Source organism: Lissotriton helveticus, chromosome 12 (assembly GCF_964261635.1).
Source record: "Lissotriton helveticus chromosome 12, aLisHel1.1, whole genome shotgun sequence".
NCBI classification, from domain to species: domain Eukaryota; kingdom Metazoa; phylum Chordata; class Amphibia; order Caudata; family Salamandridae; genus Lissotriton; species Lissotriton helveticus.
This window is the reverse complement of record NC_136073.1, coordinates 824,972,083-824,994,914: the sequence shown is the minus strand read 5'-3', so window position 1 is coordinate 824,994,914 and position 22,832 is coordinate 824,972,083. Positions and strand designations below refer to the sequence as shown.

The 22,832-nt window shown below is 42.8% G+C and overlaps 1 protein-coding gene across 1 annotated transcript in view; it reads left to right on the top strand.

The window, feature by feature from the left end:
* Positions 1-22,832, top strand: part of NES (nestin) — a 78,679-nt gene that overhangs the window by 30,665 nt on the left and 25,182 nt on the right. The window contains exon 2 of the mRNA XM_078669836.1: positions 3,254-3,378. Within this exon, the coding sequence (XP_078525962.1) occupies positions 3,254-3,378 (125 nt within the window). The remainder of the gene's footprint in view (positions 1-3,253; positions 3,379-22,832) is intronic.

Here is a 22,832-nt window from a genome sequence, read left to right as displayed (position 1 = left end):
TGTCTTTTACTGAGCTCTTTTCAGACTTCCCTACACCGAGCGCATTAAATAGCATCTCTCTGGTGTCCCCCTTCTCTTAAGGTCCCCTTTTTACCTCTAAGTGTGACCATTATCTAATTACACATCCAGCCTCACTTTTTTAAATGCATACCTCTTCTTTTAATCTCCATCTGCTTTTCAATTATTGTGCTATTCCTTGCTTTTCTTAAGCCCAATCTAGTTTTCACTTTTTTCCCATTTCGCCACTCGCTCCTTCCCTGACCAGTCAGTCCACTCTGTCTCTTTTCCCTTCACACAGCCTTTTCAATGAACACTTTCTTGCTTCTCCACTCTGATGCTCTGCATTAACTCTATTCTACAATATTGTTTTGTAATTTATTTATATAGCTCTTCTCACCCCGCTGTGACCCTACACGTTGAAGGGTGCTACCCACCACTCACTCATTTTATTTGTAATTAATTGCCACATTTATGTAATTTAGGTATTCAACTTTGTCAAAAGCGCTTCACAAATCCACTAAAATACAAACACAAAATTGCAAATTGCCCACAATTTACATTCAACCTTTCCAAATCAAAGCTCACAATAACATTGCAATCTAAAGGCAGTGTCACTCTAAATTTGACAAACAGTCATCATCCCTCAGAGTTATTGAACCATCACAGGCATGTTTTGACCGGTTTAGGGCATGTCAGGGTTAAGTAGTTGATATGCTTCCAGAGCCAGGATCTCGAAAGAAGGCATCCACATAGATCTAAGAGTGTCAGATGCGTACCAGCTTTTCAGGGTCACCGCTAACAATGTATGTGAGTTCCATTTACAGTAATTGTAAGTAACTCAAACTACATGAACATCCTGAGTGTCTGCCAGGATTCCAGCCCACCTGGACCTATCTTGGACACCAATATACTAGACCACTTCACATTAATGTAGATTTTTCTTCTAATTTTTTTAAACAAGATATGAACTTGTTAGGTTTTACAAATTAATTAAAATACTCTCTTAGACATGTCTTACATTTAGTTGCTTAACTGACTCTTATTTCTGAAAACAAGTTACTCAGTGTAGCAGATCTTAACTCACACTTGATTGTGGTTATTTTGAGATCATTTTCTCAGTGTTTATCGGGCTGGCGCCTGGAGGCCCAGAGCCCCATTGTATCTCTGACACAACACTGATCCCTTGGATAGTAGCCACTCAAAGCGGTTATGACCTAGGCGCTTGGCTAGTAACACATCCTCGGCTTGTCATCAGTCTCGGCCTAATCTGTTGGCCTCCAGCTCTCTAAAGGAATCATGGACCAGAAATAGGCACTGCGTTGACGTCACTGAGAGCGGCATTCAAGACATTATCGGCCTCGACCACAAAGGCCGTTCTCAATGCGACCCATTCTTACTCGAAGAACTGGGAGAGAGCATCCGTGAAGACCCTTGGGCCAATCTGACCACAAACTCTATTTCTGGCACTTGACCATTTTATATTTTTGCATCAGGCTAATGAGAGTAAATTTTCTGTTTGTCCATAATTCCTATGAAAAGTTAACACTAAAGGATAACTCTTTTCAGGGCACCTCAAATGTATGAGCTAAAAAGCATAATTTAAGTTTTCTTAAAGGCGATAATGATAATAACCTACACGGATTTGAAAATAATACAATGGACCCTAACCCTATAGGAAGGAAATAAACTAATTTAAAATGATTTCCAGACCCTGTGATTTTCAAAAAACTAGACACTTTGGGTATCGATCATTCGGTGTCCTGAAATTTCCAACAACCTGGAAAATTCCTTCTTGATGTAGCATCATCAGCTTGATTCGGAATTTACAAAGACTCAAAGTTTAGAGGAAAATCTGCAGGGATTGGTGACAGTCTTAAGGATATGTTCTGGAAACTTGAAAGGATATTAACAATATTTTCATTTGTGCTTTTGTAATTATTTTTTTATATTCTCAAAAATGTTCCATGGGAAACTTTTTTTAAACAAATAAAGTAATTGATCTCACCATTTGTGGCTTTTACAGGATATTTCCCGAATATATTTTTGCTTAAGACCAGAAAAAGAAACGCAAACGTTGAAACATGTTGAACTATCCCTCAAAGTGTGGTCAATAGATTTAATGACATCACTTTTAAAGAGGCTCCACTATTGTAGACTTGTCTTCTTTCTGTCTTTCACCTTTATTTCTTTATTATTTTTATCCATTACCTTTTCCCCTTTATCACTGTTTGACTAACATTAGATTAGGTTAGGCATTGGAGTTCACACCTGGGAAACAAGTGCTGATATATACTAGCTAGACACTGGTTGGACTAATTTATTTTCTCAATGGCTATAGAATTTGTAGTTGAATGCGGAATGTTTATTGAACACCATATTTTGGCCTACTCTGAGTGTTTTATAATTTTCTCAAACAAACCTCCCCAAGTTGGAAAATGTTGGAGAAACAAACAGTGGCCGTGATACTCAGGAAGGTCTCTCTGCCGGTCGGGGGCAATATTTGTTTCCCCTATGGTTTAGTTTCCCAGTGGCAGTCTCTATGTCCCATACAGGGCAGTGGAACAGCCTCTATGAATCACTGGTTCTGTAAGGGAAGGGCTGCCAGGTCAAGGGTTTCAGGTGGCTGAGCCAACTAAGATTCCTTCATAGGAAACCCAGATGTTCCCTTACTTTAAATGAGGCGGTGGAAAATCAGGTGTGGTGGGTGGGATCACCACCAGTTTTTGTGGTTCAATTTCCGCGCCAAATTTAAACCCATTAGACTCTTCAATCCCTAGGCCTAGTGGCTTTGAGTGAGCTCTAGCCGCCATCAGGAAAGACGGATACAGTAAAAATGGTGGTTTGCTCAGATGGTTGCAGCCATGGTACGCATTATCTTTAAACGTCATTTCTCTCTTCCCTTGTACTTTAGAAGATGGAAACCAAATCCTGGGTACTCCGGAAAGGGGGATGGAACTTTATGTTTACTGGAAGTTTCCCTGTAATTGACCACTGGCCAAATGTGGCTGCATTTTAAATCTCTCCTCAGAATTTGTTTTAGAATCTAATTTAAATCATGTTGATTCTATTGTGTATTTGGGATAATCTTTTATGTATATTCCCTTTCTCCTCAAATGCTTTACCTTGCCATGTTTGCAAGCTGTGTCTCCTTATCGCGAACACTCCAGGTACATGGAAATCAAGGTAGACATATGTTTTAGATCCAGAAGTCTCATGCAGTCGCTTCTTTTTGTCTTGTTTCGTTCACTCCTAGTTGGACATTGAATCCTTGGAGAAGGAGAAGCAGGGCTTGAGGGTTCAGATCGCACACGTCCTTGAAGACCGACAGCAGCTCATGCACTTGAAAATGTCCCTCAGCCTGGAGGTGGCCACTTACAGGTAAGAGTCCTTTGAGCCTTGCCTTTGTCTTCCCATTTTCAGGAATAATTGCACATACCAGGTTCACAAACACTGATTTCACCTGGTAATTCTCCATTGCTAAGAACCTTTTCAGGATATAACTTGGAATGCTGAACTATTCGGCGTCTTGGAATTACTGACCCCTGTTGAGTTGTTAATTCAGAATACAAGAACACTGCATCGTATCATCAATGACCTCAGAATGCGAGCCTAAGTGCCACCAAAAGGAATCCTGTGCTATTTCTTCGCAACACATAAGCCACCCGGTCATGCTTTCAACCTCTAGACTTCAATGAAAGCTTCAGGTGGTGCCCAAGCCACCAAATCGCCATTTCAGCCACCAGCGTGCCCATGCCCCATCCCATCCTTGGATTTTGGTCCAAACCCCACTTCTAGCCACCAGACAACATAATCAGCCAACAGCCAATGGATCTCACCTCCTGCTACAAAACCAGACCCCAGGTTTCTTAGAAATTCATACTTTCATTAGACTGTCCCTTCAGCTACCAGTTTAGGCCTCCAGCCATGAAAAGTCATCTCCATCCAACGGAGTTCCTTTCCAGGCTCATGACCCTACACACACCAGAAACTTATCTTACGTGATCAGGCCTTTATACCTGCTGGTGTTTTATTCCACCAGATTTTACCACCACCTACTCATCAACACACAGCAAACACAAGGAGATGATGAATGGAGTGCTGAAACGTATCAACACACAGCACCTCTAGAATCCATACCCCCTTATTGTCTTTTATTTATTGGTCTTGCCTGTAACTCTTCTCTCATAACATCAGGCAACTAGTCCTGCTGTCAGATTACACCACTATCCATTATATTGCACCCTGAACCATTTGGTTGCACCAGAACCCCACCTACCAGTCTCCAACCACAGCCATCAATCCAGTTGTACGGCCCTCAAAGTGTCAATATCGGAGCAGACCACAAGTCTAGTCGCCACACCACATCTCATGTCATTTGATCACCCCCATGAAACAATCTTGTACCTGATGCAACCAGATGACACCCCCAGGCAATTCTTCTTCTCTTCTGATTCCCTGGATCCCTCAAGCTTTACCACAAAATCCCCTGATTCATGCTATGCGAACTCACGCATTCCATCACTACATCCCCATTGCCTTCCATTGTCATGAACCTCTTAAAACTGGGATCTCGCTACCTACCAACACACTTCACCACCTGAGTCTGGTCCATCACCTGCAGACAAAGGAGAAGAAAGTTCACAATAGATTGACTTGTGGGAAGATTTCAGAAATGTACATTTGATACATATTCGAGTAAATGGGACTTGTATATGCAGTGTAATTCCTTCTGACAACAGCACTTCTAGTTTGGAGAACATCTTTTTAAATCATTAACATTTTATGTTTTTTGTGCCCCCGCAACATAAAGAAACACTTATTTTAATAATCAATTAAACAGATTAAACAAAAACAAATTCACAACTTTCTTTTGCACTCCCCCCTGTTGTAGCCAATTTAAAGAATAATGCACTATTTCAAAATGGTGTCAAATTGTATTACACAGCATCTATCTATCTATCTATCTATCGATCGATCGATCGATCAATCGAGCTATCTAAAAGTACTTTATGCAAAGTTTTACAAGTCCATTTTCTGGATCATTTTAAGCATGCCTCATTGTAATGTTTGAAGGAGGAAGCTCATTGCTCTTCTCAGTGATGACAGATCAAGCGCGTTTCATGTGGAAGATGCAGGTTCCTTGGAATTTGTTTTACCAACTGGCTGTTAGTGATAGACGCCGAAAGAAAATTAATTATTTATTTAATTTTCCCTTGTTGTCATCCGTCGAAATCCTCCCCCTCACCCGGCCCCAATGCTCTTACCTGCACGGGCGGCGGCTCCCAAATTACCCTTTCAGCCTAACCTCTTCATCCATTGGTCACATTATTCTTCCGCCCACTGCAGCATACCAAATGGGTAATGGTTCAGCCCACCCACTGTGAGTGACGAAATCCTGCCTTTTCTAAAGGAGCGCATCCACTCTCAAAGTACACCTATTAACTGCCAAGGACCACTATGACAAAGTCTGCTTTTTGAGACTTAAAAAACAATTTCATAGTTTTAGCCAATATTTTTTTTTAGATTGATGAGCGCTCCCTAACAATAGAGTTTTGCAAAAAGTATGAAAAAAGCAAGCTTTGCCAATGCCAGAAGGCTGGCAGCCTTTGGCCTGTTGGCTTTGCCAATGCTTGTTTTATCATTGGGCACATTCTGTTTGCTATTGGTATGTAGGTCCCGTTTTTCAGGGAATCAAAAGCAAATCCTCACTGGCATGACCATCTTTTTGGTTGGTCACAAAAAATAAGGGTGACTACGTGAAAGGAAATAAAAGGAAAAGTTGATCTAAAGAAACACCAAGGTGCGACATGGTGGGCGCGGTGGGGAATGGGTTCAGAGAGTAGGGTGTTTGTGTTTTAGATGGTGAAAGGAAGGTATTGCTTGCTCTTTGTTCAGAGTGCATTTTTACCTGTTGTCTCAGTATATCAAGATCTGGTTGTATTGTTACCTGGTAGTCATCCTCCTGTCCTGATGCAGCGTTATTCGCTGTATAAAATTCTATAGTCTGTTGGGGTGAGTGATTGTTGGATGTGGGGCCAGAAGATCTGATATCACATTAGACTTTTGTGTGTGCTTTATTTGTGACAGTGGTGGCTGCAGGTGGTCATTGAACTTTTTTTTTTTTTTTTTTACCATCAGACTTTGATCGAGAGCAAGATAGAGATAGGTAGAAGAGGAAGAAAGCAGTAGGAAGTGAAAAATAGGAGAAAAGTAACAAAGAGACCAAGCAGGGATGAAAAACTGCAAATGTGGGAGTCAGAATAGTCTAGGTTCAGGCCCTTCTCAGAGTTAATGAGTTCTGGGACACACAAGTGCCAGCAGACCTCTGTTCATTAAAGGTCCCATCAATCACTCAGGCAGCAGCACTCCCTTTGTCCACCCCCACTTGTGGCTTCCATGGTGATGGGTCCTCTTCTTTTCCACTTGTTTATCAGCCTCCTCCCAGATACATTGGATGGCTCTATGCCTTTGGTAAACATTGATACTCGTGCTAACAGTGACATTTTAACTAACATGGCATTTGTACTCCAAGTCCTTCTTCACTGGCAGTGTATTTAAAACCGTAACTGACCCTCTTTTGTGCATATCATTAAGAGCATGGGGGCTTGAAATTCGTAATGCTTTATCACTGGAACTTACCTGCTGAAATTAAAAGAGCTGCTTCACCTGTATTTCGTTTGGAGGTCTTGTTTTTCACATTGTTAAGATACTTGAATTTTCTTGTGGGATATTATATATATATATATATATATATATATATATATATATATATATATATATATATATATATATATATATATATATATATATGTATATGGACTACTATGAGTATGTGCGGCAGCAGTTTTAAAACTATTTTTGACAATTTTAGAACATATTGGCAACACTGGGTGTTAGTTTGGCTGAACAGTTTTAATGCCCGCATGCATCCCACTGAGCAGTGGTTTTACTGTTATACATGCTTCATCGTATATTTTGTCTGTTTTACTAGGTAACTTTGCAACTTTGGTTAATGCACTGTGCAGTTTATATTAGTATGTTGCGTCTTTCCTACATTTATGTTTATTAAGATTTTTAGGCAACGTGAGCATGTTGTATTTAAGCTAATATGGGAATACACACACCATAGTATGTCTTCCATGTTTACCAACAGGGCTAGTGGGATGGGCTATTTAATGTATGAACTATGCATTGCCAAACTCGATTGACAAAAGCCTCTTGAAGGCTGAAACGTGTCTCTCCTTGTGCTCATGATTGAGGGCGACCTGCACTGAAATAAATGCTGAATCCAATGCCACTTCGTGTCCGTGCCTGCTTTCCGTGGATTCCATGTGGGAGTTGGGTGTTTTTGTTCATATATATATATATATATATATATATATATATATATATATATATATATATATATATATTACGTACACAGTTCTCCGGTTGCTCCCGGCGTCTACCTCTGCTGCGATCCTGCGCGGGTGCCGGTCACCCAAAGTAATTGCTTACAAAGTTTCCCCTCTTCGGAAGAAAACAACGCAGGATACTTCTGGATGCTGAAAGATGTTTATTAAGGCAAAAGTGGCAACTGCCTACCGACGCGTTTCGCCAGTTACGGCTTGGTCACGGTGGCCAAGCCGTAACTGGCGAAAAAGTAACTGCCGTAAAAAGCTCACTTCGTAACTCATGTGGGAGGAAGTCAATACCCTGAGTAATGAAGATTACTGGTAAGTAACCGGGGCATTACCTCCTCGTAAGTCTTCCTCGCCACCAGAGTTAGGAAGTGAGCTTGTGTGGCTAGAAAGTCAACACTCGGAGTAATGAAGATTACCGGTAAGTAACTGGGCCATTTTGGAATATTCTTTCTTTTGTGAGAACAACCAGGCTACAATACTCAGCGCTCCGTGCAGACCTCTGAAGTGAGCGAACTAACTGGCATATTCTCTTGGTTACATGGGAGAAAACGGGATTTTTCTTCTTTTTGTGATGTTGGGGCCATATGTATCAAGATACCCATTCGCTGTTTGAGAATCGCAAATGGGTATGTATGTACAAAATCGCTTTTTTCTTGCGATTCCTTAATTGTGATTAGCAAATTGCGAATCGCATTAAAGGAATACTTTCTCATTCATTTCTATGGGCCAGGAGGCCCATAGAAATGAATGGGAAGTTATTCTCAATTTGCGATTCGCAATTTGCTAATCGCAAATGGAGAATAATTTCAAGGGTGCAGGGGTGTCCAAAGGACAACCTGTTGCACCCCTGAAATATGCATGGGTGCACATGTGGCGCACATACATGCCCTAAGGACATGTATGTGCATCACATGGCACTTTGAAAAATGCAAAAATGTGAATTTTTCTAGGAATTCGCAACTTACCACCAACTAGAAGTTGGTAGTAATTTGCGATTCCTTAAGGGCATTTTGCTAATTTTTTTTGCTACATACATTGCATTTAAGGAATCACAAAATTTGCGATTCCTTAAATGCAATTGCAAAATAAGGAATCGCAAATTTTGTGATTCCTTATTTTGTACCAGTTTATCAGCCTTAGGGCCATATGTATCAAGCTAATTAGCATTCGCAAAGGCCTAAATTCTGCGAATTTCGGCCTTTGCGAATGCTAATTAGACAAATGGTATGTATCAAACATGTTTGATGCAAAATAAGGAATAGCAAAATTTGCTATTCCTTATTTTGCGATTGCACTTAAGGAATCGCACATTTTGCGATTCCTTAAATGCAATGTATCAAACAAAAAATATGCAAAAAATGCCATTAAGGATTCGCAAATTACCACCAACTTCTAGTTGGTGGTAATTTGCGAATTCTTTTCAAAAAGCTTTTTTCCAAAAAACAAAAGGTGCCATATGACGCCCATACATGCCCTTAGGGCATGTATGTGCGCCATATGCCCCCAAATGTCTTTTTCAGGGGTGCAGCAGGGTGTTCTTGAGACACCCCTGCACCCTTGGAAAAATTCCTAATTTGCGATTAGCAAATTGCTAATCGCAAATTGCACTTTCATTCCTATGGGCCTCCTGGCCCATGGAAATGAATGGGTAATTTGCGATTAGCAATTTGCTAATCGCAAATTAGGAATGCTAAGGATTCGCTATTGAAAAGGGATTTTGTACATACATACCGTTTTGCATTTCCTAAATAGCGATTCCTTAAAATTCGCTATTTAGGAAATGCAAAATAGTTTGATGATACATATGGCCCTTATTCATCTAGCTAAATTGCACTTGCAAAGGGCAAGATTCTCAGAATCTTGCCTTTTGCGAGTGCAATTTTTGCATTTGGGATTCATCATCCCAAATGCTAACAGCCTGATTCATCAAGCTGATTTGCGCTCGCAAAGGGCCAGATTCTGAGAATCTGGCCCTTTGCAAGTGCGATTTTTGCATTTGGGATTCATCATCCCAAATGCAAAAATCACTATTACCGAAATCGCATATTTGCGAGGAATTGGATTTAAGGAATCTCTAATAGAGATTCCTTAAATGCAATTCTTCAACCAATTAGAAATCGCAATATTTGGTCTCAATTTACCACCAAGTCTGACTTGGTGGTAAATTGCGAAAATAGTGTAAAAAGCACTTTAGTGCATTTTTTTCTTTTGCATGTTACACACACACATGTCCTTTGGACATGTGGGTGCGCAACACCTGTTCAAATGTGCATTTAAGGGGTGCTACAGGGTGTCCTTTGGACACCCGTGGCACCCTTAAAATCGCTATCTTATTTGCGAGTAGCAAATTGCTACTCGCAAATAAGGGATACTCCCCATTCATTCCTATGGGCCTTTTGGCCCATAGGAATGAATGGGGAGTTATTCCTTATTTGCGAGTAGCAAATTGTTACTCGCAAATAAGGAATGTGTAGGAATCGCTATTTATTTAGCAATTCCTACATGAATACCGTTTTGCGAGTCCTCAATAGCGATTCGCTATGAATCGCTATTAGGGGCTCGCAAAACGGCCCGTTGATGAATCAGGCCGTAAATTCGCTATTAAAGAATTCGCACATTTGCGAAGAATTGCATTTAAGGAATCTCTATTTGAGATTCCTTAAATGCAATTCATGAATCATTTTAAAATTGCGAAATTGCAATTTTGGGCCGCTATTTACCGAGAGGTCAGACCTCGTGGTAAATAGCAAAAACTTAGAAAATTGCATTTAAATGCATTTTTCTAAGTTGCATGTTACACACACACATGTCCTTTGCGCAACACCAATGTAGATTACATTTCAGGGGTGCTACAGGGTGTCCTTTGGACACCCCTGGCACCCTTGAAATCGCATCCTTATTTGCGATTAGCAAATTGCTACTCGCAAATAAGGAATAACTCCCCATTCATTCCTATGGGCCTGTAGGCCTGTAGGCCCATAGGAATGAATGGGGAGTTATTCCTTATTTGCGATTAGCAATTTGCTAATCGCAAATAAGGAACATGTAGGAATCGCAATATTTTTTGCAATTCCTACATGAATCCCGTTTTGCAAGTCCTTAATAGCGATTCCTTATGAATCGCTATTAGGGGCTCGCAAAACGGGAGATTGATGAATCAGGCTGTTGCTTCATACATTCCATTTAGCAAATTCGCAATCGCAAAGGACGAAATTCTGCGAATTTCGGCCTTTGCGATTGCGAATTTGCATGATACATATGGCCCTTGGTGATTAATGTGTGTGTTTAAATATGATTAGTGAAACTGTGAAACCAAAGCATCAAAGGCGACGGAAGCGGCCCACAGGGAAATAGGCCCTGCGTACAGGATCAGTCCATTCAGGAAACAAATCAGTTTAAAAAGTTTCCTCCGTGTGGGGGAGAGAAAAAAAGAGAAACGAATTAAAGGGATTTAAAAAAAAAAAAGAAAGAAAAGTCTGAACTCTTTCTGCAGGCACAGCCCCATGCCTTGTGTGTCCCCACACTTCGCGCTTGCCCCCCACCCCTTTCTTCATCCTTCATTCCTTCCTCTCCATGGGAACTTTCTTAAAACTTTGCCTCCCCTCCGCCTCTTTTTTATTAAAACACACACGTCCCCCGCGCCGCGGCGCTCCAGATGGCGCCGCACAAAGGCAGGACGTTGGCTGATTTGCATGAGAATGGCGCCGGGTTTGAGGAAGGGTTTTGGGAACGGCCCGCGCCAGGACCGGTCATTATGTCAGCCGGCCTTTGGTGTCACCGGGCATTAATCCCATTATGGGGGAGAGTGACACATCTCAAGGGCCTGGGAGCACAAGCAGGGGCGGTGTGTGAATGAGTCATGCGGGGGAGGTGAGCCAGCGAGGTGATTGTCTGCAAAAAAAAAAAAAAGAAAGAAAAAAAAAATGAAAAGGATAGGCCTGTGGGATTTCGAAAAAAGTTAAAAGTGCCTGGGACTTTCCAAATAGCCTTTTAGACTTCTATAGAGCGCTGCTTGGAATCCGTTCACAGCTGTTCCCTTGTGCAGAAATGTAATCCTTTCCAGAGACCATAAATATCAAAATATGGCTACTATAAAAATAGGGAGAACATGTCCCTTAATTTTTCCAGCCGCGTGGCTTGTTGCGTTAAGCACAAGGCCATATTTCCATCTGCACTTTGACCTTTAGGTCTCCGGTTTGAATTGTGGCCAGGTCAACTCAGCCTTTCATCTTTTTGAAGATGATAACTTGAAACTTTCCAAATTGGCCAGGTGCAAGTGTTTTGGAAAGACCACCGCTCAGTTAACCATGATACTGAAAGTGAGGGGGGATATTTGGTGAGATTTCTCCCCGAACACTCTAGAATTCCCTGGAAATGCTCTTACTGGTTTCACATATAAAGGGGCAGATTTACAAGCCCCTTTTGTAATTTTTGCGCCACCGTTGCATCACTTTTCGAGACGCAGCGGCGGCATAAAAATGCAGCCCATTTACAACGTGACTCATCTAGGGAGATGCGTCACGTTGTAAAGCCCTGCGTCACATTATACCTGCGTCAGGTATAATGTATGCAGGGTGGGCGTTCCCACGCAAAAAAAGCCTTGTAGAAGTGACGCAGTGAAAGCTACAACATTTCACTGCGCCACTTCTGGGACGCCACTGGCAATGCATGACTTTGGCCCCAACAGATGCGTCAGAATTTCTGACGCATCTGTCAATCCTTGCGCCATGGTACGCCATATTGTAAATACGGCGCATCCATGGTGGCGCAAGTGTTTTTCAGAGTGGCACAGGGAAATTGACGCATCTCTACAAATGCGTCACTTTCTTGTAAATCTGCCCCATAGCCTGTTATGAGTGAGGTCTCAACCCAAGGTCCAAATGTGTTTTGCGTACCGCTCTTTGAAGTTGGTTCAGAACAGTGTGAGCGCTGTTGTCCGTTGTTTACTTTTATGACGAATGACGTTGTAGAAATGAAAGGCACTCATTTTGGTGATAGTGCACATGGCGCACCCATATCTTGACGCCCAGTGCCGTGGCACCGGTCGCACCACCCCAAGTCCGCAACTGTGTGTGAGTTCCATTCACAAGAAGGAAGCCTTGAAGGCTCTGGGCCGAAAGGGTGCCTTGACCCTACTGAAAGCGTGGTAAATGGGCTTCTGCTGTCCCTTTGGTTGGGTACTAAAAGAAAGCCTCTGTTGGGGTCTAGCAGGCCACCCCGAGCTGCGGTGATGAGATCTTCCCCCCTGCTGTGCTTGCTACGTCATCAAGAGGAGACATTTCGCTCAGCTCTTTCATTGAAGATGCACACTCCAAAGATGACATTCTGGCTAAGAAGGCCACTTCATCTCTGCATCATGGTCAGGACCACTGGAAAAACAAGGTTGTGCATCAAGGTCAATGTAAATTTGTTCTTCCTGGCTGCTTATTTTACCATCCATCCTGCCGCATAATTCCAGTGGTCCTGATTATGGTCAAGTGGACATGGCTGCTTATTTTACCATCCATCCTGCCGCATAATTCCAGTGGTCCTGATTATGGTAAAGTGAACATGGCTGCTTATTTCACCATCCATCCTGCCGCATAATTCCAGTGGTCCTGATTATGGTCAAGTGGACATGGCTGCTTATTTTACCATCCCTCCTGCCGCATAATTCCAGTGGTCTTGATTATGGTCAAGTGGACATGGCTGCCTATTTTACCATCCATCCTGCCGCATAGTTCCAGTGGTCCTGATTATGGTCAAGTGGACATGGCTGCTTATTTTACCATCCATCCTGCCGCATAATTCCAGTGGTCCTGATTATGGTCAAGTGGACATGGCTGCTTATTTTACCATCCATCCTGCCGCATAATTCCAGTGGTCCTGATTATGGTCAAGTGGACATAGCTGCTTATTTTACCACCCATCCTGCCACATAATTCCAGTGGTCCTGATTATGGTCAAGTGGACATAGCTGCTTATTTTACCACCCATCCTGCCGCATAATTCCAGTGGTCCTGATTATGGTCAAGTGGACATGGCTGCTTATTTTACCATCCATCCTGCCACATAATTTCAGTGGTTCTGGTTATGGTCCAGTGGACATCTTGACTCATTGCCCTCCAAGGGACAGCCCCTCTCGTTCTGGTTCTACGCCCCCAGTATCCGGCCTTAGAGTAGGTGGTGCTTTAAGGGTGCAGTGGTGATCTGCTTGTTTTTCCCTTTTCTTTGACCTATGAATTGGTTTGCTCTCCACATTGCCTTTACTCGCCCACCTCCGTGTAGAAAACTTCCATTATTTGCAGCTGAGGGGAAACAACCATTACAACGCAGTCATTACAACGCACTACCTTTACAACGCAGTCATTACAACGCAACATCCTTTACATCGCATGCCATTACAACGCAGCCATTACAGTGCAAGTCACTAAAACGCATGCCATTACCGCACATGCAACTACAACGCATGCCATTACAATGCATTATAAGGTAAGTAATGGGAAATAGTAATTTTTACCCCTACCCTATCCAACACTTACCCTACTGTTGCACTCACTGGAGTGGGAATAGTGATTTTTACCCCTATGCTATCCAACACTTACACTACTGTTGCCCTAAAAGTGTTATGCGCAGTAATGGTATGCATTGTAATGGTATGTGTTGTAATAGAATGTGTTGTAAGTGTAGTTTCTAAAAATGCGTTGTGATGGCATGCAATGTAAAATCATGAGTTGTAATGGATGTTGCGATGTAAAAACTGCATTGTAAAGACATGCATTGTAAAAGTTTGCGTTGTAACGTGTCCTATTCGTAGCTGAGCAGTGAACTCCGTTCCATTGGCAGCAGATACTGTTTTTGTGACCACCATGATCGGTTTAGCAAAAGAAAAAAAAAAAAGAAAGTAAAATTCCTTTTGGTGAGCAGAAGCCCCACTTGAGAGCCTGCAACCACCTCCTATACGTTAACTGGTCTCTCATGGGTCACAAATCCCCGCTTCTTATTGACTATCGAGCCCTGTCCGTAGGCAGCAAAACCCCCTTTCGGTGAGCCCGAGCCCCTTTTGATGAGCCGAGAACTTCTATGGCCAGCTGTCTTTTATTGATGTGCAGCCAAATCCTTTCAATCAACAGCCTGACGGTGATGGCCGGCAGCCCACACATTTTGGCAGCCATATTTTTTGTTTGGTGAGATGGCAGGAAGCACATTCGGGGCGGTGGTCCTCTTTTACGGTATTCAGGCAGCCATTTTGGGTTGGGCACCAAGTCCATTCCAGTAGTCCGTAACCTCCTTTCGGTCCACGAGGGGATTTTTTTCCTGGATAGCTGTCTCATGTTACATCTAGTTACTCTTTTCTTTTTTTATGAACTTGAGTCTCATCAAGTCCTGCGATCCCGGGCTCTGAAGTTCACCTTGGCGCTCATGCCTGAAGTCCTACTCTGTCACTGCCATTGATCAGTCTCATAGTGTTGAAAGCCTGTATCCATTTAGTGAGGTTTTGGGCTCTGACACTGGATGTATGTCATTACAACGCATGCTTTTACCACGCATGCCTTTACAACGCAGGTTTTACAACGCAAGTCGTTACAACGACTTGCGTTGGTGGCCGCTGGATAGTGGAATAGTTTAATTTACTATTCCAACTCCAGTCCCCGTGGATAGTAGGGAAGGTTTTGGATAGTAAATTAAACTATTCCCTATCCTACAGCGCCCTCCAGCGCAAGTCGTTGTAATGACTTGCGTTGTAAATCCTGTGTTGTAAAGGTACTGCGTGGTAAAAGTTGCGTCGTAAAGGATGTTTCCCCTGACACTGAGCTTTGATACCTGGGCAATGAGATCCTGTCCTTTGACACTGAAATTCAATGTCCGGAAAGGTCCCCCGTGCCACAGGTCATAGTCAATGGTCAGGGTTCACCCAGACCCCCTACAGGGAGCCCTGGCAAAGTGTTTGGGAGCAGCGTGGGGCGGGGACGGGAAGTTTGCCTGCTTGGCTTCCAAGTTTAAACATGGCGTCGCTGCTGGAAAGGGGTAGTGTTGCAGGGTTTCTGTACTCACACAGAACTGTGCACAGAGGAGTGGAACCTCGGCAAATTAGGATGTCCCAAAACTTACCTTAGCAACCAACTCACCCCTTACCGAGCTAGCTACAGTGTCTCATTGGACATATCAAACACCCAATGTTTAGACAAACCAGAACATGAACTTACAGTACCTCAGGGTACGTGGGACTCATGAACACTCTTTCGTTATATTATCATTACAAACCAGAACATGGAGTAAAGAAGACACATGTGCATTTGAAATGTTTATTTACTAATGCCGTCTTCTCAGGCGCAGTATCTTTGATAATACAAGTATACTTATTATCAGTAGCAAAATTATCAGCATAGTTACTAAGACATAAAAAGCGAATGGTGACAGCATGTTAACATGCTGTAATGAATAAGAGTTAACAACACTTATATCTCACCCTCCCTAACACATATATTATATTATTATCTAAGAAGGTCTCTTTGGGTTGTTTTAGGGCGGGCCCATACCTTAGTGTCCTAGCATGAAGGAATCACATCAGCATACACCAGCTCTCTCTGCATGTGCACCGCATCAAGTGTGTTAACAATTCTCGTGCAAAGCAATATCAATCCCGCCTCAAGCCCAAGTTGGCAAAGGCTGCACTTGTGTTATGACTATGAAGGCGTGGAGATCAGACCTCATAACAATTCCATATCGTGTTGCTCCTGAAACTTCAGCACTCTCCGTGCAGACATGTTTTATTAAACAAAGCAGATATCAGAGCAATAACATATTATTCTCACATTCACCACGGCAAACCACTAGGTTGAAAGCTAAGTCAACAATTAAGGGTCGTGTGCAGAAGTTGCAAGAAAGGAAAAATGGCGTTTAAATCTGAAATGTACCTATGCTAACTTAACACGAAATATGGATATATAGGAGCTATACAACACCCCCCCATGATCCGAGAACGGACTAAATAAGGTAACAGAAGTGCCATCACATGAGAGCAGAATCCATTTAAAAACGAGCATGAATAAAAATTCAATTATAAAAACTAATGCTAAAAATTAGCCCACAAATATAATGTGGCTCAAGCCAATAGGCAAGCAAAAATAAAATGTCTTGACCAAAAGTCAATAAAATCAAGGAAATGCTATCAATCAGCATGCCAATCTGAGGCAGTGTCTATGATAAGACCGTATATGAAAAGTAAGCTGCAACAGCCTCAAGGAGGAAGTCACTGTCCTCATCCGAAAACAGTTCAGCCATCCAGTTTAAAAGATGAAAGGAACATACGTGATCTTCCAGCACCGGATCCTCTATAACCATCAGAGGACAGCTCGGTGGGTTTTCAAGAAAACTTTGTTCCAAGAAATTTCGCGCTGCCGACAACACATCCCAGGGACCCATTAGTCCATGTGCCACCGCCAAGGCCATAATCCTTTCGTCAGAACAAACCAACTCGTGAGCAATGATAGGACTCATCAGTTGATCAAAATCGACGTCAGAAGATGCTGGTCCGCAGAGACACAAATCAATGGCCCAAAGGAAATCACAGGTCAGGCAGCGAAATACAGGCTGGACACAGGTGAAATAGGAGAACCGAAAAGATAATCCAAACGCCGTGCTTAGAGTCGCCAACGGCAGTGTGCCATAATAATCAAGCATGCGGTTGCGAAACCGCGTCAGTAGTAGCTGTGCGTGGTCTTGCACAGGAAGGGCATCCATATTTAAAAAGGCAGAAAACCACCAATGCGCCTGCCGCTAAAGCAAGTAAAAACGGGAACCCTCCAAATAAGGAAGAAAAAATAGAATGGAAGAAAGCAGGGATGACTCCAAAAATCTTCTCAAAGGAAGTCACGAGACCACCGCTAACAACTTTAAAAAAATGTGCTAGGCCCGTTGTGGAGGATGCGTTAAAGATAGAACGGACCATGGCTCCGAAATGCAAGGGCAAATCAGTGTTTAAAAGAGCCTGAACCTCCGTGCGGGTGTTAGCAATGTGAAGCACGAAAGTTTCACGGGCCGAGCTCAAGGCCACCTCTTTCTGGGACAATAGAGCTCTTATTCTAGCCATGCCGCTGAATTCTGCTCCCAAGGTCGGTATCTGTGGCCAAATGGAAGACTCCCTATGTTCACGTGTGGGAGGATAAAGAACATTTCTGCAGCAAATAACTCGCTCACTAACTGTTACTATGAAAGCTATACCTTTAATTAAACCACAACAGTTTTCATTATTGAGCATTAAATAACTACCATTCTCTAACAACTTAAACGTGGGGATGATAGCAGGAACTGGCGTGCCCTGTAAAACGCAAGCCATATTCGGGCGGTCCTTATTACATGAACCGTGTAACTGTATGTGTCTGCACATTAAAGAATGATCTGGCGTCTCAGTGCACTCATCCCCTGTTAGATAAACCTCTTGGTCATCCTTGAAACATCTGTATGTGTATGGGAGTGACCAGACCTCATGAAGAAAACCGCTACCTAAGGGTTCAAAACGACCTATTGGCACATATTTCATACAATTTGAAAACTTATATAAAGCAAAAGGCAGTGTTATTAAACCGTGGATAAGCCACGTAGCAGCGGTGGATTCTGCCACAGAAAAAGGTAAAGATTCCAACCTTTCAATATGTAGCATGGAAAAGGAAGCATCACGCATTGAAAGCAAGCGTTGTTTGTCTGTCAAATTAAACGGTGCAAATAAAGAAGAAACGTTCATGTATCCCCAGGGAACTTTACCCATTTTCAGAGTCTGAAGTGTCCACGCAAACTGCATGATTGAACGTAATTGATTTTGACCATGGTATAATACAGATACTTCATCATGTACAATATCAACAACAGACGACACAATATTATCCAATGTGTAAATTCTTGAGGAAAGCACGTTAATGCTATTGTCAACAACTGCAAGAACTTTCTCAAGATTTGCCTGATCAATAGCCCTAAGGCGTGAAGCAGCCTCAATTTGTGAGAGTTTCCAAATTTCATTGTAAACACCATATAACCAGCGTTTCGACCTGCCACTAGCTGGGCCCTTAATGAAATCATTCAAATCCACGTCTGCATTCAGTTTGGAAAGGTGATACTTAACCGCAGGTAAAGTTGAATGTTTCAGCCAAGCTTGACACAACTTGCCAACAGAGTAAGAGGTGACAGTATGACTCAAATCAAAACGGGGATCAGATCTAACAGTCTTAAAACCGTCAGTTATATTTAAAAATCTTTTTTGGCAAGCATCAGCACTACGGTGCCAAAGCAGCCAACCCTTGGGATTCATACTGGAAATGTTAAAGGAGGAATTCAGAAGCAGAGCCTGTATTTCTCTAATGGACAATTTAGTAAAATTACTCCAATTCTCATATTCCTCCAACTCCGGGAAAGACGGGGTGTTTAACCTTTTAGATGTAGCCAATCCAAAGCACGTGGTCTGGGAAATGGTTTCATTTAAAAACCACATATGATTTGGGATGAGACATGCACGGTGCAAAGCCTCAGTGCCTTGTACCTGCCAGGCCCTTGAGCCCCAAACTGATTTAAGGTCTATGGTATCCTTCCATAACTCATACCCTCCAGCAACTAATTTATCCAGGAAGGCCTTTGAATACAACAATTTTGTATTTGTAAGTCGAACCTTGGACAGTGGCTGTTTGTTAAATTTAAAATAAAATGACTCGGGATTGGACTGATTAAAGTCAGTGAAATAAGTATACTTTTTAAGAAACGTTTCTGAACTCCCTTGTTTTGGTGCTGGGCAATGTTCCCACTGAGTAAAATTAACCGCATCCCTACGGGAAGATGTCTTGTGTAAGAAGTGATTGCCATAATGTTGGTAACAGAACAATTCACCATAATTAGCAGATTCTAAATATAAATCCTCAGCATCAAAAGCAGCATAATATTTCAAATCAGAAAACAAACTTTCCACAGCATTAAAATCCCAATCATCAGAACGAATGTTTTGTTTCACCACATCCCCCATATTAACTCTTAGTACATTAGGAACATTAACGACTTCCGTTGGGCCATGAATCTGAAAACGAACTGCATCCCACGCGATTCCATCCAGAACAGGCCATGCTGTGATGTTAACCAAAGACAAGTCTCTTTTTAATCTGTGTGTAGAATGTGAAGAGGAAAGTGGGGCCAAAGTTCCATTTAAATGAGTAATGCAAGTTCTCTCCTCGACATAGTGTCCATTCATAATCCGAAAAAAATAAAACACAAAACCAATTGACATAAAAAGGTAAACTGAAAAAAGGACCAGCCAAATGTATATCCAAGGAGGTATCAAAAAATGTTTTTTAAACAGGCTGGCATATACTGCAATTTTAGAGGGTTTTTTCGAGGCAAGGGAAGCAGAGTCAAATGAAAATCTGGATTCCGTGGCTAAACGAGCTTGCAGGTCAGGCATGGACAAATCAGTGGGGTATGTATAGTCTGTCTCATCAAGATTAGTTCCTGGTAAGTTATTCAATAATGGACTGGAAATAGCAGGTAATTCGATGGCCACCTCAGGTTCATTATTAGAAGCAGTGGGCATAATTGAATTTCTCACAATGGAAGGACAGGAAACAGCCGGTGTCATGCTAAGAAGAATCGGCCACTCTGTGTATCTTGACATTGTCAATAGAAATAAACCTGTTTTCCTTACGACCTGGAAGTGGTGGTAGAATGACTGTTCTTGTGCCCTTCACTCCAAGCACTGGGACTGGAGCTCGATAGGAGGGACCAAACTCTTTCTTGTTGTCGATCTTCTCTCGAACCAGTTCTCCAACTTGGGGTAGCCAGCCAACTACCGGGATCTGCAACGCATCATCCGATGTGGAGGGCAAATGTTCCTTTGCAAGAGTGTCTCTCGTCTTTTGTAGATTCTGTAAAATATTGCAATGTTCATCTGCGTCAAAGGAAGTGGCGCGAACCACTGAGTCTAGACCGTCAAGGTCAGGGACGAACATCTTGATGCCAAAGAGCATTTCGTATGGGGTCCGCCCACCCAGAGACCTTCTAGGGAGATTATTAAGAGCACGCTGCACGCCATAGAGGTGGGCCAGCCAGTTTCTGCCAGTGCCTATAACTCGGGCTGTCAAAGATTGCTTTAAATCACGGTTCATTCGTTCAACTACACTATTACCCTCGGGTCTGTAGGGTGACGAAAACTTGACTTGGACCCCCATCGAAGTCATGGCATCCTTATACGCCTTAGAGGCGAAAGCCGGACCCTGATCCGAATGGAAGGTACCACAGGCAAAAATCCCTATAAAGATACGCAAATCTCTGATGACAGTCCGGGAATCAGCGCTGCGATGTGGCCATAACCACACAAAGCGTGTGCATGAGTCAACTGCTACTAAGATGTATTTATACGCAGTATCAGATGAAAATGGACCGCAGTGATCTAAATAAACACAGCCTAGTGGTTTATTAGAAATGTACAACTGAGTCTGAGGCGGACGCGTAGCAGTTGAAGGTTTAATCTGCTGGCATATGTCACAAAGAAGGACATAATCACGCGTCTGTTTGTACAGTCCCCGCCACCAGAAACGTTGTTGTAGTTGCGTTACAGTGGCTGAGACGCCCGCATGCGCAGACGCCACACCTTCATGAGCCGCTGTAATCAAGTCTGTTCTGCGATCCGAGTTGGGAATCAGCCGTTCCCCAACATCAGGAATTGTCACAAAAGGAACCTTTTCGGGACTTAAGTGGTATTTATACTTCGAAGGGAATCCCGAAGGATGTTTACTTCCCTTCTCAGAGGCAGCAACCGCTGCCAAGATGTCGCTATCAATCTTGGTTTTAGACCTAGTAACCGCTGCAACTAAGTATGTAGATACTGCTGATTTCGCCGCTTCATCAGCAAGCGAGTTGCCAAGAGCGTGTACTCCCACGCGCTGATGACCGAGAGTATGAATCACATAAACGAGTGGCAACATAGCCTTAAGCTCTGCCACTCGAACCCAGATCATTTTATGTTTTATTGTGCTACCCTTGGAATCACGAAAGTCATTTTGAATCCAAAAGAACAAGTTTTCATTGTAAGACTGGACACAGTAGTAAGAATCACTTACAATTAGAGTAGTAACACTTTGATCTGCGTACTCCAAAGCTAGTAATAGAGCACGAAGCTCTGCTAATTGTGCAGTGCAATCGCCCAGGGGCAACGTGTGTACCTCCCTGGAAATGAACTCGTCATTCAACATAGCACCGACCACAATGGCGCATGCGGAAACGTAGGCATGTTTAGAGCCATGCGCAACCTGCGCCGACCCATCAGTGTAAATGATGCAATGGAAGTCCTCCAAAGGTCGCATCGCCAGAGGAGCAGGATGAACGAATTCATACTGCAAGTACTCCTGTGACCGTAAGGAGGCGTCAAAAATAAACATGACATCTGCGGATGACAATGACGCAGCCCACTGAATCCACCGAGGGTGCAAAGCCTTTGAATTTGGTACACTGGCTTTCGTGACTGCCTCCAAATGAGGACAGGGTGTTACCACTAGCATGCGTTTCCCCTGTGACAGAGCACGTTCTTTCAGAATTGCCATCTGTACAGCAGTTAAAACCTTTTCTATGGTGGGAAACCGCATCTCAGCCGAGGTGTACAAGTGTGACTTGTAAGCAATAGGTACTGTGTCACCTTCATTAAAAGTGAGGTAGGTGAAACCCACCGTCCCAGGAATTATTCTTATTACCAGGTTGGTGTGGTTATCACGAGTCAGTAAATATTTAGAAGCGAGCAGATCAGCCTGCAAGGATTGCAAAATGGCTGAATGCTCAGGCAGCCAGCATGATTTTGAGAAAGTTGGTTGTATCAAAGCATACAGAGGCTTGACACGTTGGGCATATTCCGGAATGTAAGTTCTGCCGAAATTCAAAAAGCCCAGTAAGGATTGTAATTTCTTCAGTGTTGTTGGTGCGCGCAATTGTGCGCACTTCTCCAAGAAGTGAGGAGCCAAACCTCTACCTTCATTGTTGAGCTCATAGCCCAAAAACAACACTGTATGTTCAGCAATGTGCGATTTTGCAAAGTTGAATTTGTAACCCATGTCTGCGAAGTTGCAAACAAGAGAATTCACACGACACAGATGCTCCCAAATATCGTCGTCTGTGAGATATATATCATCCACATACGAAAAAGCATCAGGGTCGAGTGCCTCCAGAATAGAGACAATTCGAGCGGTAAATACACCAGGACTATTCTTGTAGCCCATTGGAAGACGCCGGAATTGCTTTTGGACTCCAGCGCTTGTAAAACTGGTCCATTGGGAGCTAAAGCTGTCCAATCTGTGGGCATAAAAACCATTGGATATGTCAAGCGTTGTCTTGAAACGCTTACGCACGAGACTATCCACTAGGGCAGAGCCGTGGGTATTCTGTACTGCACAGTTACGGCAATGCGAGTTCAAATGCCGGTAATCCAAA